Source organism: Tachypleus tridentatus, chromosome 4 (genome assembly GCF_004210375.1).
Source record: "Tachypleus tridentatus isolate NWPU-2018 chromosome 4, ASM421037v1, whole genome shotgun sequence".
NCBI classification, from domain to species: Eukaryota; Metazoa; Arthropoda; class Merostomata; order Xiphosura; family Limulidae; genus Tachypleus; species Tachypleus tridentatus.
The window spans coordinates 115193307-115207936 of NC_134828.1; the positions used below are offsets into that span (position 1 = coordinate 115193307).

Consider the following 14630-nt stretch of genomic DNA (forward strand, 5'->3'; position numbering starts at 1 on the left):
GACGGAGGTTCGAACCCGCGACACGTCGGATTATGAGTCGAGTGCCTTAACCACCTGGCCATGCCGGAGCCAAGACGAAGGAAATGAAATTTGTGGAAGACAGTGCGTAAGTAATCCGTTGTACTCGTATATTAGACTGGTTACAGAAAGCATCTTCAGAGGATTGATTCGAACATGGTACCCTTGCTATTCTCTTTTGCAGTGTGTCAGGCCTTTTCTCAGTACACATGATCGTCAGCATGACGAAACGAGACGACATAGGCTGTAACGACATATTTGGGCGTCAAAAATCACTTTAATACAATGTACTCAACCTACGCTTACGAACAAACAATACTGTTAATTACACACGTAAAGAAACTGTGCTGACGAAATACAACGATTTAAAAATTTATGAATGTAGGCCTAATAAAACTGGTGAAACACATGAACGTGTGATGCAGAAGGTCCACTTGTCTATTAGATTCTCTCAATCCTTTTAGTACATATTTTTAAAATGTTTTATCCAACTTAAATATAGCTACATCGCTTCACGTTTATTGGAATGTTGTAAACACGCTGTTCGTTAAATCTTCCATATTTTTATCCTCTTGGTTAAATTTATATTTCAGCCTGAAATTCTTCTGCTATTACACTGAAATGTCCATAGAAATACCTGTTCAATAAACAATAGAGTCTTATCCGCATATTTGTAAAGATTAACTTAATCAGTAGGATGAGTTGTTCAATTAAATCAATCACATATACTAAATCAGGGATTCGATTCCCCTCATTGGACTCAGCAGACAGCCCAATGTGGCTTTGCTATAAGAAAACACAAACAAACAAATAAATCTACTAAAGTAACTTTTAAACGTGCTCGTAGAATATTTCAAAAGCTTATTTATAACTATTATGATATTATTCATTTGTATATAGTTGAAACACTGTTACGTGACCTGAGCACGTTTATCATATTTGGCGTGTTTTCAGGCACAAAGGAAAACGAAAGCTGGACGTTGTTCTGAAAATTAACAACGTCATTTCTAACTCTAAACGTTCAACGTACACCTGCTCTGTTTACCATAGAAATGCATGGTTAGACTACCTTAACTTTCGGTTTGAACCCAGTATAAAGCCTAGCTCCACGTCGAGTAACAATAAACAAGTTTTTGTGTGTGAAAAACACGTGGTTACAGCCGACTCAATATGAGAATCAAAGAAAGTGTTTCACTCATCAACAAGTCAGCACCTAAAGGTTACTTATTAACTGATGAAGAAAAGTTGGTTTTGTTTGTTTCTTTTTAATTTCGCACAAAGCTACACAAGGACTATTTGCACTAGCCGTCCCTAATTTTGCAGTGCAAGAGTAGAGGGAAGACAGCTAGTTATCACCACCAACCGCCAACTCTTGGGCTACTCTTTTACCAACAAATAATGGGATTCACCGTCACATTATAAAGCCCCCAGGGCTTAAAGGGCATGAAGAAAAGTTGGTTTTGTCGTTGAGCAAAAATCTATACAAAAAGCTCCGTTCAACGTAGATATCGAAAAACAAATTCTGGCGTTATAAACCCTCAGATTTACGAATGGTATTTTCGGGGGGAGGGAATACCGAGGAAAAATGAAGCTAGATGAGAAATAAATTAATATAAAAGTAAGATGTATCTACATCAATAGAGAGAACCCTGCATAACCATCTGACTGTAAATATTTACCGTTACAACTGAATAAGTAATAAATATTTCTGAAGAAATATTAGAGAATGTATTTCGTTTTTAACGTTGAACTCACCTGCTTCTCACTTCTAACTAAATCCACTAGATGTCCTAGTACCAACTTCCCTGACCTACATACTTACATAACTGTCAGTTAATTTGTTGTTGTTGTTTTATGTGTTTCACGCAAAGCTGTACGAGAGCTATCTACATTAGCTGTCTCTGATTTAGCAGTGTAAGACTAGATGGAAAGCAGCTAGTTATCAGCACTCAATGTCAACTTTGGGGCTACTCTTACCAACGAATAGTGGGATTGACCGACAATTATAATGCTCCCACGACTGAAAGGGAAAACATGTTTGGTGGGACGGGGATTCGAACCCGAGACTGTAAGATAACGAATCAAGCTCCCTAACCACATGGCCATGCCATCCTTTAGTTAAATATACGAATTTAAAGGCAATCAGTGATGTCGAGAAAACCCACTTGTAGAGAAATATATATGTAAAAACGGCTCGTAAAATATTTTCTCAACCCAAACGAGCCGTTTTTACATATATATGAATTTAAAGACAGCGTAAGTCATACAGAGAAGAAAATACGTAATGAACAATCACACATACGATCACTTATCCATACTGCAGTTAACATACGTCTTCGGTATTTTAAAAAAATCAAACAGAAAAAAACCAACCGAAGACACTAAACGTTTCCGGCTGGTTATCTTAAAACAAGCGAAAAACGACTAATTAATGGAACGAACATAGGACATCTTGGCAGCTGAACGACATTCAACGTAATGAATCCCTACGTTTCCTTCCCGTTGGAAAATGAAAGAATTTGAGTTAATTACTTCCGGTAAGTGAATTAATGTACAAGTGTAATCAATATTTCACACATTCAGAAGAAAAAAGATATTTTTTTCAGTCTCCGACGGATTGGATATGAATCAGTTAAACAGCATGCCAGCATGCTAGCATAAATATATAAATATTCTTACGAATAATTAGAAATTTGCACAACAGTCACGTGTTTATACATATTAAAATATTAATTTGTAAATTAATCGTAATTAACATAACTCAATGGAGTTTTAAATTAATTTAAAGCATTATGGACCGGGTTAACACATGCCTGCATTAACAGAAACAAAAATGCAATACCACTTAAATAAATGAGTAAAATTAATGTAGAAATTGAAATAAAAAGGAACTTGCGGGAAAACATATCGTTAATACAATATCACAATTAAAACTGGAATTTCTTTGCTATTTTTTATGATATTTAAATTATCGGTACTTCACTATAAGGGTGTCAATTACAGATTCTGCGTGTTTGTTTATTTTTGATTTTCACGTAAAAGAATTATTACTCCTTAAAGGGCGACCATCATCAATCAATGCTGCTACCTACAACATTTTTTTTTTTAAATTCGCACAAAGCTACTTGCGCTAGCCGTCCCTAATTTAGTAGTCATCACCCCCCACCGCCAACTCTTGGGCTACACTTTTACCAACGAATAATGGGATTGACCGTAATATTATAATGCCTTAAGGGCTGAAAGGGGCGAGCACGTTTGGTGCGACGGATATTTGAACCCGCGACCCTCATGTTACGAGTCGAACGCCTTAACCCACCTGGCCATGCTGGACCTAATACCTACAACATTCCAAGTCGAACGCCTTAACACACCTGGCCATTCTGGGCCTAATACCTACAACATTCCAAGTCGAACGCTTTAAGACACCTGGCCATGCTGGCCCTAATACCTACAACATTCTCGGGTTAAACGCCTTAACACACCTGGCCATTCTGGGCCTAATACCTACAACATTCCGAGTCAAACGCCTTAACACACCTAGCCATGCTGGGCCTAATACCTACAACATTCCAAGTCGAACGCCTTAACACACCTGGCCATGCTGGGCCTAATACCTACAACATTCCGAGTCAAACGCCTTAACACACCTAGCCATGCTGGGCCTAATACCTACAACATTCCAAGTCGAACGCCTTAACACACCTGGCCATGCTGGGCCTAATACCTACGACATTCCAAGTCGAACGCCTTAACACACCTGGCCATGCTGGGCCTAATACCTACGACATTCCAAGTCGAACGCCTTAACACACCTGGCCATGCTGGGACTAATACCTACGACATTCCAAGTCGAACGCCTTAACACACCTGGCCATGCTGGGCCTAATACCTACGACATTCCCGGGTTAAACGAAAAAACACATATAATTTTTCTGTTGCTATAGCAGAAAACTGCTTATTAATTCAAGGAGGCTATCAAATCGTACGTATTGTTTATAATAACGTTTCCCAAAAAATGTGATTTACTTCTGAAAACTGCGGTGAACTTACTATGCTAGAAAACAAAAAATTATAGAGGCTGCCATAAAGAAACCTTTAATACTGCATAGTTTTATTATATTTAGATGTTACCTTTTTTGGTTGTTTAAATTTACTGCAAAGCTGCACGAGGACTGTCTGCACTGCCCCCTACATAATTTAGCAGTGTAAGCCTAGAGGGAAAGCAGCTAGTCTGTTATCACCACTCACCGCCAACTCTTGGGCTACTCTTTTATCAACAAATGGCATGACTGACCGTCACGTTATAAAGGCCCTCAGGGCTGAAAACCTCAGACGTATGAACGAGTAATTCAACATAAAATAGTTAATTTTAGAGACAAAATAACATCCCCTATATAAACAGCTAAAATATCATTTGGACAGTTTACATCCATACTAATTTCCTCACAAAAAGCGTGTGTTTTTCTTATAGCAAAACCATACCAGGATATATATTATGTACACAGAAAGGAATCGAACCCCTGATTTTAGCCTTATAAATTCGGAGACTTACAGCTGGCCCAGCAAGAAACCCTCATTAAGAGAAAATTTACAATATATATATAAAGTATATATATATATATATCGAGAAGTATATATAAAGTATATATATATATCGAGAAGTATATATAAAGTATATATATATCGAGAAGGTAATAAAATTTAAATTTTATTGAAAATTATTTCATAACAAATCCCAAGTTTTTAAATAAAAAACACCAAATACTAACTTAGGAAGCGGTTTAATAAAGAATAAATGGAAAACACGCTGCGACTTTAATCACCTCATCAGGTCCCCCCGCTAGTACAGCGGTAAGTTTACGGATTTACAACGCTAAAATCAGGTGTTCGATTCTCCTCGGTGGACTCAGCAGATAGTCCAATATCCACTATTCCCCTCATAAGGATCCCCCGCTAGTACAGCGGTAAGTCTACGGATTTACAACGCTAAAATCAGGTGTTAGATTCCCCTCGGTGAACTCAGCAGATAGTCCAATGTCCACCGAGAAGAATCGAAACCCTGACTTAAGCGTTGTAAGTTCGCAGACTTACGTACCAGCGGGAGACTTTTCTCTTTAAAGCAGTCGCATTTAGTTACCATTTACTATGGTTCCCTTCCTCTTATCAACAGATATTATATCAACTTCTGCCTATTTTGGGAAGGAAAGTCAAACCTCACCATTCAACAAATACGTTTTTGATTGACAAAAGTTTCAGAATATTTGAGAGCCAACAAACAAACAAAATCTATTCCTGTAATTATGATGTAACAGTAACACGATTTAAATCAACTGTGTGAAGGTATGCACAGCAGCAGTGCAATCTCATGTACTATGTAATCACAAGAAGATAAAAAACAACTAACATCACGAACTTGAGAAATGACATTTGCTGGCTCCTTGAACGAAGAAGACAACAGAACATCAACCAAAGAAAAACCTTAAAACGATGGGAGTCGTCAGAACAACTAAGCTGTCGCCAGACAACAATTATTGAACAGATATGTAGTCATAAGAGTTTTATCTATATCCTCTATGTAATCAGAGTAAAATGTATTTTGTTCACGTTTGTTTAAAAACTTAATTTTACTAACGAGGAAAAGAAATACTCAAAAGAATCTGTCAGGTTCTTCTATTTTTCAGCAATGGTAATGAATGTGCTTAAATTTCAAAGACTTCCAGTCCTTGAATAAATTACTTTAAATTTCAAAGACTTCCAGTCCTTGAATAAATTACTTTAAATTTCATCATCAAAGACTTCCAGTCCTTCAATAAATTACTTTAAATTTCAAAGACTTCCAGTCCTTGAATAAATTACTTTTAAGAGCTATTTTGTTTCCCTTCTGTTTAAAAAATCTTTCATGTTTATATTAAGGCAGACTTTTAACTTACATATATTTTTATACAAATTCAGACGGTAAACACCCTATCATAGAACCGTTATCACCGGTAACGCTTTTAATAAAATACAACTTAGCGTTCAATTATAATATATTCGCTTTTCTGTCCAACGACAAAAACATAACTCTATCCGAAGTAGTTTTACATCACTTACAAATATCAGAACATCTCAGTAACTTCTTGCTCCATTCTCCTACAAAAACAGGAGGAGAAACATCATGGTGATACGAGGCAAAATAAACAAGTTTATATCTTATGTATGGTAGATTTACTTCCACAGGATCCCCGAAAGTGTTCTGTTTAAAGAGTAAATAAAACCAAAATTAAGAATAACAAGTATTTCTATTTCGGGCTTTTGAAGTTCATATGTCATCTTATTTTGTAGATTACATAGTTCCTAATTATTCTCGTGATTCATCACCACCCACCACCATCTCTTGAGATAATCTTTTACCAATGAAAGGCGAGCTTGTTTGGTGGTATGGGGATTCGAACCCGCGACCCAAAGACTATAAGTCAATCGCCCTAACCACCAGGCCATGCCGGTCCCAGTGGGAGGAAGCAGTACAAAGTTAGAAAGACCTTTATAATATGTAATGGGTTTTGATACAAAGTTAGTGTAACAAATATACAGATTTATCATCGTTATTAAAAGTTTATTCAGTATATAACCGTATTTTAGCTTACCGTATTAAAACGCTTTAAGTGTACCACTTTAGTGGGTTTTAACCTATTTACCTCTGCATATCCAACTTTTAATGGTAAAGATAATTATTGTGGGTAAAGTGAGGGCCAACACAGGAATAACGGTTTCAGGTAATCGACCAAACCTACAAACAGAGAATGAATCTAGTCAAAAGCGATCGCCGCCAACTCTTGAGCTACTCTTTCGAATAATGGGATATAACTTATAACACATCCAAGGCCACAAAGTGCGGAGAAACATGCGTATCAATGGGACGCAAACCTTGAGTTCACATACTCCACGGTCGGTTGATTGACATCAAGAGTCTTAAAGACAAAAGTTTATTGTACGATAAAACAACCACGAACATTTCCAGTCAAACAAGGCACGCCTGCTGAGATCTGATTTGTTTTGAATTTCGCGCAAACCTACAGGAGGGCTATTTGCGCTATCCGTCCCTAATTTAGCAGTGTAAGACTAGAGGGAAGGCAGCTAGTCATCACCACCCACCACCAACTCTTGGGCTTCTCTTTTACTAACAAAAAGTGGTATTGACCTTCACATTATAATGCTCCCACGGTTGACAGGGCGAGCATGTTTGGTGTGAAGGGGATTCGAACCAGCGGCCCTCAAATTACGAGTCGAGTGACGTCTGCCAGGAACAACTGAACTCTTCTTCGGAACATAAACGAAAGATACGCAAAAATATGTTAACGTGACATGAACTTAAGACTCAATGGAAAGTAAATTATATATAAGAACAAAACTTTGTAAATGACGTTTTCTAGGAACAATCCTGCAATAACATGTCGATATTTGTACACCTTCTAAAACTTTTTTTTATACTGTTGTAATAAAATCGAACAATTACCCATGACGAATGACATTTTCTGTATTCTCTTCATACGAGTAATTAGAGATATTTCCGCTGGTTGCTCAAAAGTGTTCTGTTTCAATAGTAAATAAAATCAAAATTAGGGGTTTATTATTTGTTTCCTCAAGTTTATATATCAAGCTGTGTCTTGGCCTACAGAGCGCATAATTCTTCTCGTGATTCATGGCATGCGTACTTTTTACACAACAATAAAAGTCGCAACGTTAAAGGTCCCTAATGTGACAATATTTTAGTGCCTACTGACTGACTGACAGACAGAAAACACTAAAGTGTTTCGAAGTAGAATTTCCTGCCTCTGGGGGGAGAACACTAAACTGGAAAGAGAGAACGCAGTGTAAATGGATGAAATTCCCCTTTAGATGTGAATTTGCAAGGTAAATAAACAAAGACGAAAGTTGGTCTTTCACATCTCTTATACGTACTTTCAATTCATTTCTGGGAAAAGAAAGAGCTATGCCTTTCACAAACGCTATGATTATCTTATTGTCTGTAAAATTCAAACCTTGCTAATTTGCTTTTTATTTTTCAGTATAAGTTAGAATGCGAATAATGAAGAATATTGGTGATGAACATAAAATCAGTGACAAACAGCAAACTAAAGTTTCTTACTTATGAACATATTATTAGCCTGGGAGTATAACGGAGGAAAAACATATTCGATTTTGTTGTCGAGAGACCTCACACATAACTAAGTATAACAACTTTTCTAAATATCTTGTGGTTGCGCATAATATAAATTTCACTCTGATAAACTACAACATTGAATTTTTTTTTTCTAGGCCAAATGTATGATTCAACTCTTCAGCAATTACTTGGAAATTCGTAAAAATCAACTTGTATTTTTTGCATACATATTTCATCAGCGATAGATTTCTGGGACAGAAACATACATCTGAGAAGTGAACAAAATACTGGAAGAGACTGAAACCAAAACTTCGTGTTTCGTTAAATATTTATAAAGATTTCTTCTCGTATCAATTACTGCAAGACGAAAAAGTTTTAAGATATTGTCTTAGATGATCAAATATTTCTTCTTAATCCAAACCCATTAAGATATCACAATATTTCTGAGTGTACTAATTACACGGTTATACCAATAGATTAGGTACAAGGAAATGGATTTCAAGTTGTTTGTTTCTGATTGTTTCTTTATTTGTTTTATGAATTTCGCACAAAGCTACTCGAGGGCTATCTGTGCTAGCCGTCCCTAATTTAGTAGTGTAAGACCAGAGGGAAGGCAGCTAGTCATCACCACCCACCGCAAACTCTTGGGCTACTCTTTTACCAACGAATAGTGGGATTGACTGTCATATTAACACTGCTCCCACGCCTAGCTCAAGCGAAATTTGGAAATTCTCGCAATCTCCTCAGGTTTACACCCTTTCCATGAAGCGCAGCAGTCCATTCTCAACAATATACTTTAATACTGAATGACCAATTCTGAAGAGGAAAAATAAAAAAGTGTCAGATTTTCCTCACCTCTTTCCTCATCAGAGAGCGTAAACTTCACTGAAATCTTACCACATGAAAAGATACGCCCTACATCAGCCAATGATTCCATTTTACACACAAGCATGGTAGAATTATACTAGACGGCACCTCTGGAGGAAGATTACATAACTGAGTTCTCCAAACAAGTCTAAAACTATACACCACAATTATCTACACAGTTTGTCTCACCACCAAACTGTCATATAATATTGTTAATAAATTCACGCACTCCTATCGGAACAGTTTCACCCAGTACTCGTGACCAGCTCACAGTTTAAGAAGCTCAAACAAAAATCGGTGAATACACTAGCTACTTACATAGCTCCAACATAGAGGATTTCTCTTTTCGAATCCAGGTAGAATGTGTGGTAGAAAAGCTCACCACAGCTAAATTCTTGAACATGTTCTGGAAAAAACGACAACATGAAAACATGTTAGTACATGTATTGAGATATTTTAATAGCAACTTGATGTAGCCTTCATACCAGAAAACTTTCTTTTATTTGCCTACTCATTTACCAACGAACAGTGTGATTGACCGTAACATTATAACGCCCCCACGGCTTAAGGAGTGAGCATGCTTGGTGTGTCGTGGATTCGAACCCGCGACCCTCGAATTACGAGTCGAACGCCTTAACCCACCTGGCCATATCGGGCCGTAAAAAGAAGTCTCTAAATATATCAATGCTGAGAAACAAATGATTTTATGGTTCGAATGCGTTCATTAATTATACTTTTGTTGATACTTACATGAGTCTATTGTCAATACAAACGTTTTAACAAACATATTCTTAACATACATAACAAAAACTGCCAAAACACATATATTCAATGTGTTTTATTAGTACTACGTTACAGAAAGTTACCACTTGATGATCAGTCTCCAGAAAACACATATGTAGTCTGTGTTGACAACGAGATAGTCTTTTGACAGCTACTTTACGTAAGAATAACTTCTGTAAAAATGGCAAAGAAGCCGCTCATACAAAAGAGAGAAATGCATTCAACGATGTCCTCATTACAGGTATAGCAAATCATTCAATGGACCACACACACACACCATCCACTTGCCATATTACAATCTTAACGTCAGAAAAAGTTGCATCACAGGTGACTGTTGGATGGTATAATACCAGGTAAAATGATACAAACAGAACAATATAGTACCAGGTAAAATAATACAAACAGGGCAACATAGTACCGGGTAAAATAATTCAGCAACATAGTACCGGGTAAAATAATTCAGCAACATAGTACCGGGTAAAATAATTCAAACAGGGCAACATAGTACCGGGTAAAATAATTCAAACAGGGCAACATAGTATCGGGTAAAATAATTCAAACAGGACAACATAGTACCGGGTAAAATAATTCAAACAGGACAACATAGTACCGGGTAAAATAACTCAAACAGGACAACATAGTACCGGGTAAAATAATTCAAACAGGGCAACATAGTACCTGGTAAAATAATTCAAACAGGGCAACATAGTACCTGGTAAAATAATTCAAACCGGGCAACATAGTACCAGGTAAAATAACTCAAACAGGACAACATAGTACCAGGTAAAATAACTCAAACAGGACAACATAGTACCTGGTAAAATAACTCAAACAGGACAACATAGTACCTGGTAAAATAATTCAAACAGGGCAACATAGTACCTGGTAAAATAATTCAAACAGGACAACATAGTACCTGGTAAAATAATTCAAACAGGGCAACATAGTACCAGGTAAAATAATTCAAACAGGGCAACATAGTAACGGGTAAAATAATTCAAACAGGACAACATAGTAACTGGTAAAATAATTCAAACAGGGCAACATAGTACCAGGTAAAATAATTCAAACAGGGCAACATAGTACCAGGTAAAATAATTCAAACAGGACAACATAGTACCGGGTAAAATAATTCAAACAGGACAACATAGTAACGGGTAAAATAATTCAAACAGGGCAACATAGTACCGGGTAAAATAATTCAAACAGGGCAACATAGTACCAGGTAAAATAATACAAACAGGACAATACCGTAGCAGGTAAAACAATAGAAACAGTACCGCTGTATCCTCACACCTTAATAGCTAATACACTAATCTAAACTCTACCATCTATTATAAATCATATTAAGTTTTTGTCCGTCCAGAAAATGTACGCGCACACCAATACCTAAGTGCGCGTGTGTGCGCTCCTCGTTTCAATGGATGCAAACTGGTGTAAATACATTGAAGTAGACATTTTATACAGCATATTAACAACTTCAAAAAGGTTTTTAAAAGATCGAACAATAGGTCATAGAATAATTTTATAAGTTTATTTCTCAACTCAAACGAGCCGTTTTTACATATATAAGTTTATTTACTGGTAATGTTAAAAATTAGTCCTAACTCAACTAAAGCTGACAGTGTTAATTTTTCTCTTTATCGATTATGGGCCACGCTTAATAAAAGCTTAAGTAACTTAAGTCCGGCATGGCCAGGTGGTTAAGGAACTTAAGTCCGGCATGGCCTGGTGGTTAAGGAACTTAAGTCCGGCATGGCCTGGTGGTTAAGGAACTTAAGTCCGGCATGGCCTGGTGGTTAAGGCGCTGGACACGTAATCTGAGGGTAGCGGGTTTGAATCCACGTCACACCAAACATGCTCACCCTTTCAGTCGTGAGGGCGTTATAATGTAACGGTCAATACCACTATTACAGTCGGTAGACGTCGTATTACCTATTCAACTATTATTTTTACATAGCTTCATTTCTTTCTCTTAAATCTACGAATTTAAAAACAACGTAAACCACATCCAGAATAGCCATAACTACCATTACATTTATAATATGATTATAAACAATTATACTTGTAATAAGATGCTAATATTAGGCTTACTGTATTCTTCAATATCACTTTTTTCAATCAAGTACGTTAGAAATTTTTCAAAAATTAGTAAAGTGACATTTCAACCCCATTATGTCCGCCACAGAACAAGCTTCGTTCATCTGGTCGAAATAGTTTATATAAGTCACTTATTACAAGAACTCCTTCAGTGCGATACCTTTTCCTAGCTGTCGAAGCATGATTATAATCAATTACACTTAACATAACACAGTGTTAAGCCTATTACAGTTTTAACACCACATTCTTAATCTAGGCCGCAGGGATTTTGAAGGTTTAGAAGAGTGTATAATAAGAGCATTACAACCACTCTATCTTCGTTTTATCCATTACATTGCATCATGCAAAGCCTCTACCTAATCAGCATATTACAAAACTTTAAGTGTTACAATATGAAATACACAAAAATACTCTTCCTGATTAATGTTATGGACATCTCAAGCGTCCAGCAACTGTCACCAATGTATATAAAGTGGCCAGCTGTTCGGTGTGGTCTGTTTTGAATTTTGCGCAAAGCTACAGGAGGGCTATCTGCGCTAGCCGTTCCAAATTTTGCAGTGTAAGACTAGAGGGAAGGCAGCTAGTCATCACCACCCACTGCCAACTCTTGTAATATTCTTTTACCAACGAAAGTGGGATTGACCGTCTCATATAACATTCCCATGGATGAAAGGGCGAGCATGTTTGGTGTAACGAAAAGTCGAACCCGCGACCCTCAGATTACGAGTAGTGTGTCTTAACCACCTGGCCATGCCGGGACCAGCTGTTCGGAAAGACATGTCATTAGTTGCTGATACTAACAACCAATAAATATCCAAACTATCTGACAACACACTTATTAGTTTAGCTATCTGTTACAATCTATATAGACAAAAAGAAAATTCTAGTACATTATGTCACTGGTTTCCTTGCTTCCAAACTACATTATACTATTATTTTTATACTGTATTCTAAGAATGCAAAATATACTTACAGATTTTCTATATACATACAACTTACGAATCTAACATGCTAAGCCATAATTTATGTATTTAACATTCGTCAACACAAAAATGTGTTATCTTACGTTTCTCAACATAACTATTTCAATTGTCTTATAAATTGTGTATCTCTAACATTCCTCAGCAAACCCACGTTAATTCAATTTGTGTTAAAATATCGCTCAGTACAACTGTATTAAGTTGAATCAACTAACACGTATTGAATGAAGCACGTGGAACGCACTAGGCTTTCTGTCTGTTTAAAACATCTGATATTTCTAAAAAATAAAAACATACTCTTGTGGTGACGAACAGGACTACAACATTCATGGTCAGTTTCAAAAGGTTTCTCCTGCCAATTTTCATGTCTTCGAGGACGGCCGTCGTGGCCCAAACTCATAGCATGGCATATCAGTAATGTAGTATAGAGCCGTGTACCAGCCATGTATTGAGAACAAATACCGAAAAACCAATAAAACAAGTTCTCGTACACTACCACAAGTTATTCACCACGAACTGTCGAAGTTTATATTAACATAAAATCAGTAGATACATTGCAACAGCAACAACTTAGTTTCGGAAAGCATCGATCAGTATAAATTGAACACCTACAGTCATCGCCACATATACACGTGACTACGAGCTATTAAAACTAGTATGTTATCTCTTCTAGTAATCAGTTTTCCAGTGCAGGTGAGTTAGGCATCTGGTTTTGTAATGCGCTTTTTACATCTACAGCATTAATTATAAAACCGTATCATTCAGACTATTTATCTGATTGGTGTGGGGCAAATGATACATGAAACACGTGGCAACCACGTAGACTATACACGCCCAGCTCTCGTGCCATCAAACGCTTTGTTTCTACTTCCTTTTATAAACCACCGACGATCACGTGCTTGAAAGTTTTGATACTACCCTACAACAGTACGACCAATTGTAACAGGAGATGAAGTGATGTCATGAATCAATACTATTTATGAACTAGTTCCATTACCCACTGAAGTAAAGAGCTGATAATACTGTTAGCATAATCTTTGATTTATTAACATGACGTATCAGCTTTAACTCTACTAATGTAAAATGACATGTGATGTACTAATAATACAAAAGACCAGGTCAATGTAATACTTCACCTTCGATTTATGTTACACGCGACAGTGCGGCAACAATGCGGAAATTCTTTCTACCTTTCTACACTTCATCTCAGACATGATATTCTAATTACGTTTTTCATTAAACTAGGACTAAATAAAGCTATTCATTACAAAGTGCACGTGTGTGGGTTTTCATTAACTTTGCTTATAATATTGATCATTTACAATTCTTTGGACAGCATCGTAAAAAAAGTAATAAACTGACCAGTATAAATAGAAGAAAGTTTATTAAAATACGGATGTTGAATGGACAAATTGCTGGATGAATTGATATGTGACGATACTTCAAAACAGATGTATCTTCTGCACACCGAAATATCTTCAAGTCATTAACCCTTAAACAGTGGAAATGTTGTAGGTAGCAAAATGTAGGTGGCAGCATCAGTTGATAATAAGGTTATCCACTCATCATTTCTACAGGTATAGAGCACAGTCTCACAAACCTCAATACGTTATTTAATATAACTCGCAGAACGCGATTTAAAAGCTGCCCTTTATACCTACTTACTGCACTATTGTAACACCAAAATCACACATGACTAATAGTACCACTCACTGGTGTGGGTGTCAACACTTTTACTA

The 14630-nt window shown here is 36.7% G+C and overlaps 1 protein-coding gene across 1 annotated transcript in view; it reads right to left on the reverse strand.

The window, feature by feature from the left end:
• Positions 1-13720, reverse strand: part of LOC143248200 (semaphorin-2A-like) — a 127511-nt gene extending 113791 nt beyond the window's left edge. Inside the window, exons 1-2 of the mRNA XM_076496632.1 lie at positions 13189-13720; positions 9347-9434 (exon numbers count right to left, since the gene is read on the reverse strand). Coding sequence (XP_076352747.1) covers positions 9347-9434; positions 13189-13336 — 236 coding nt within the window. The 5' untranslated portion in view covers positions 13337-13720. The remainder of the gene's footprint in view (positions 1-9346; positions 9435-13188) is intronic.
• Positions 13721-14630: the final 910 nt, after the last annotated feature.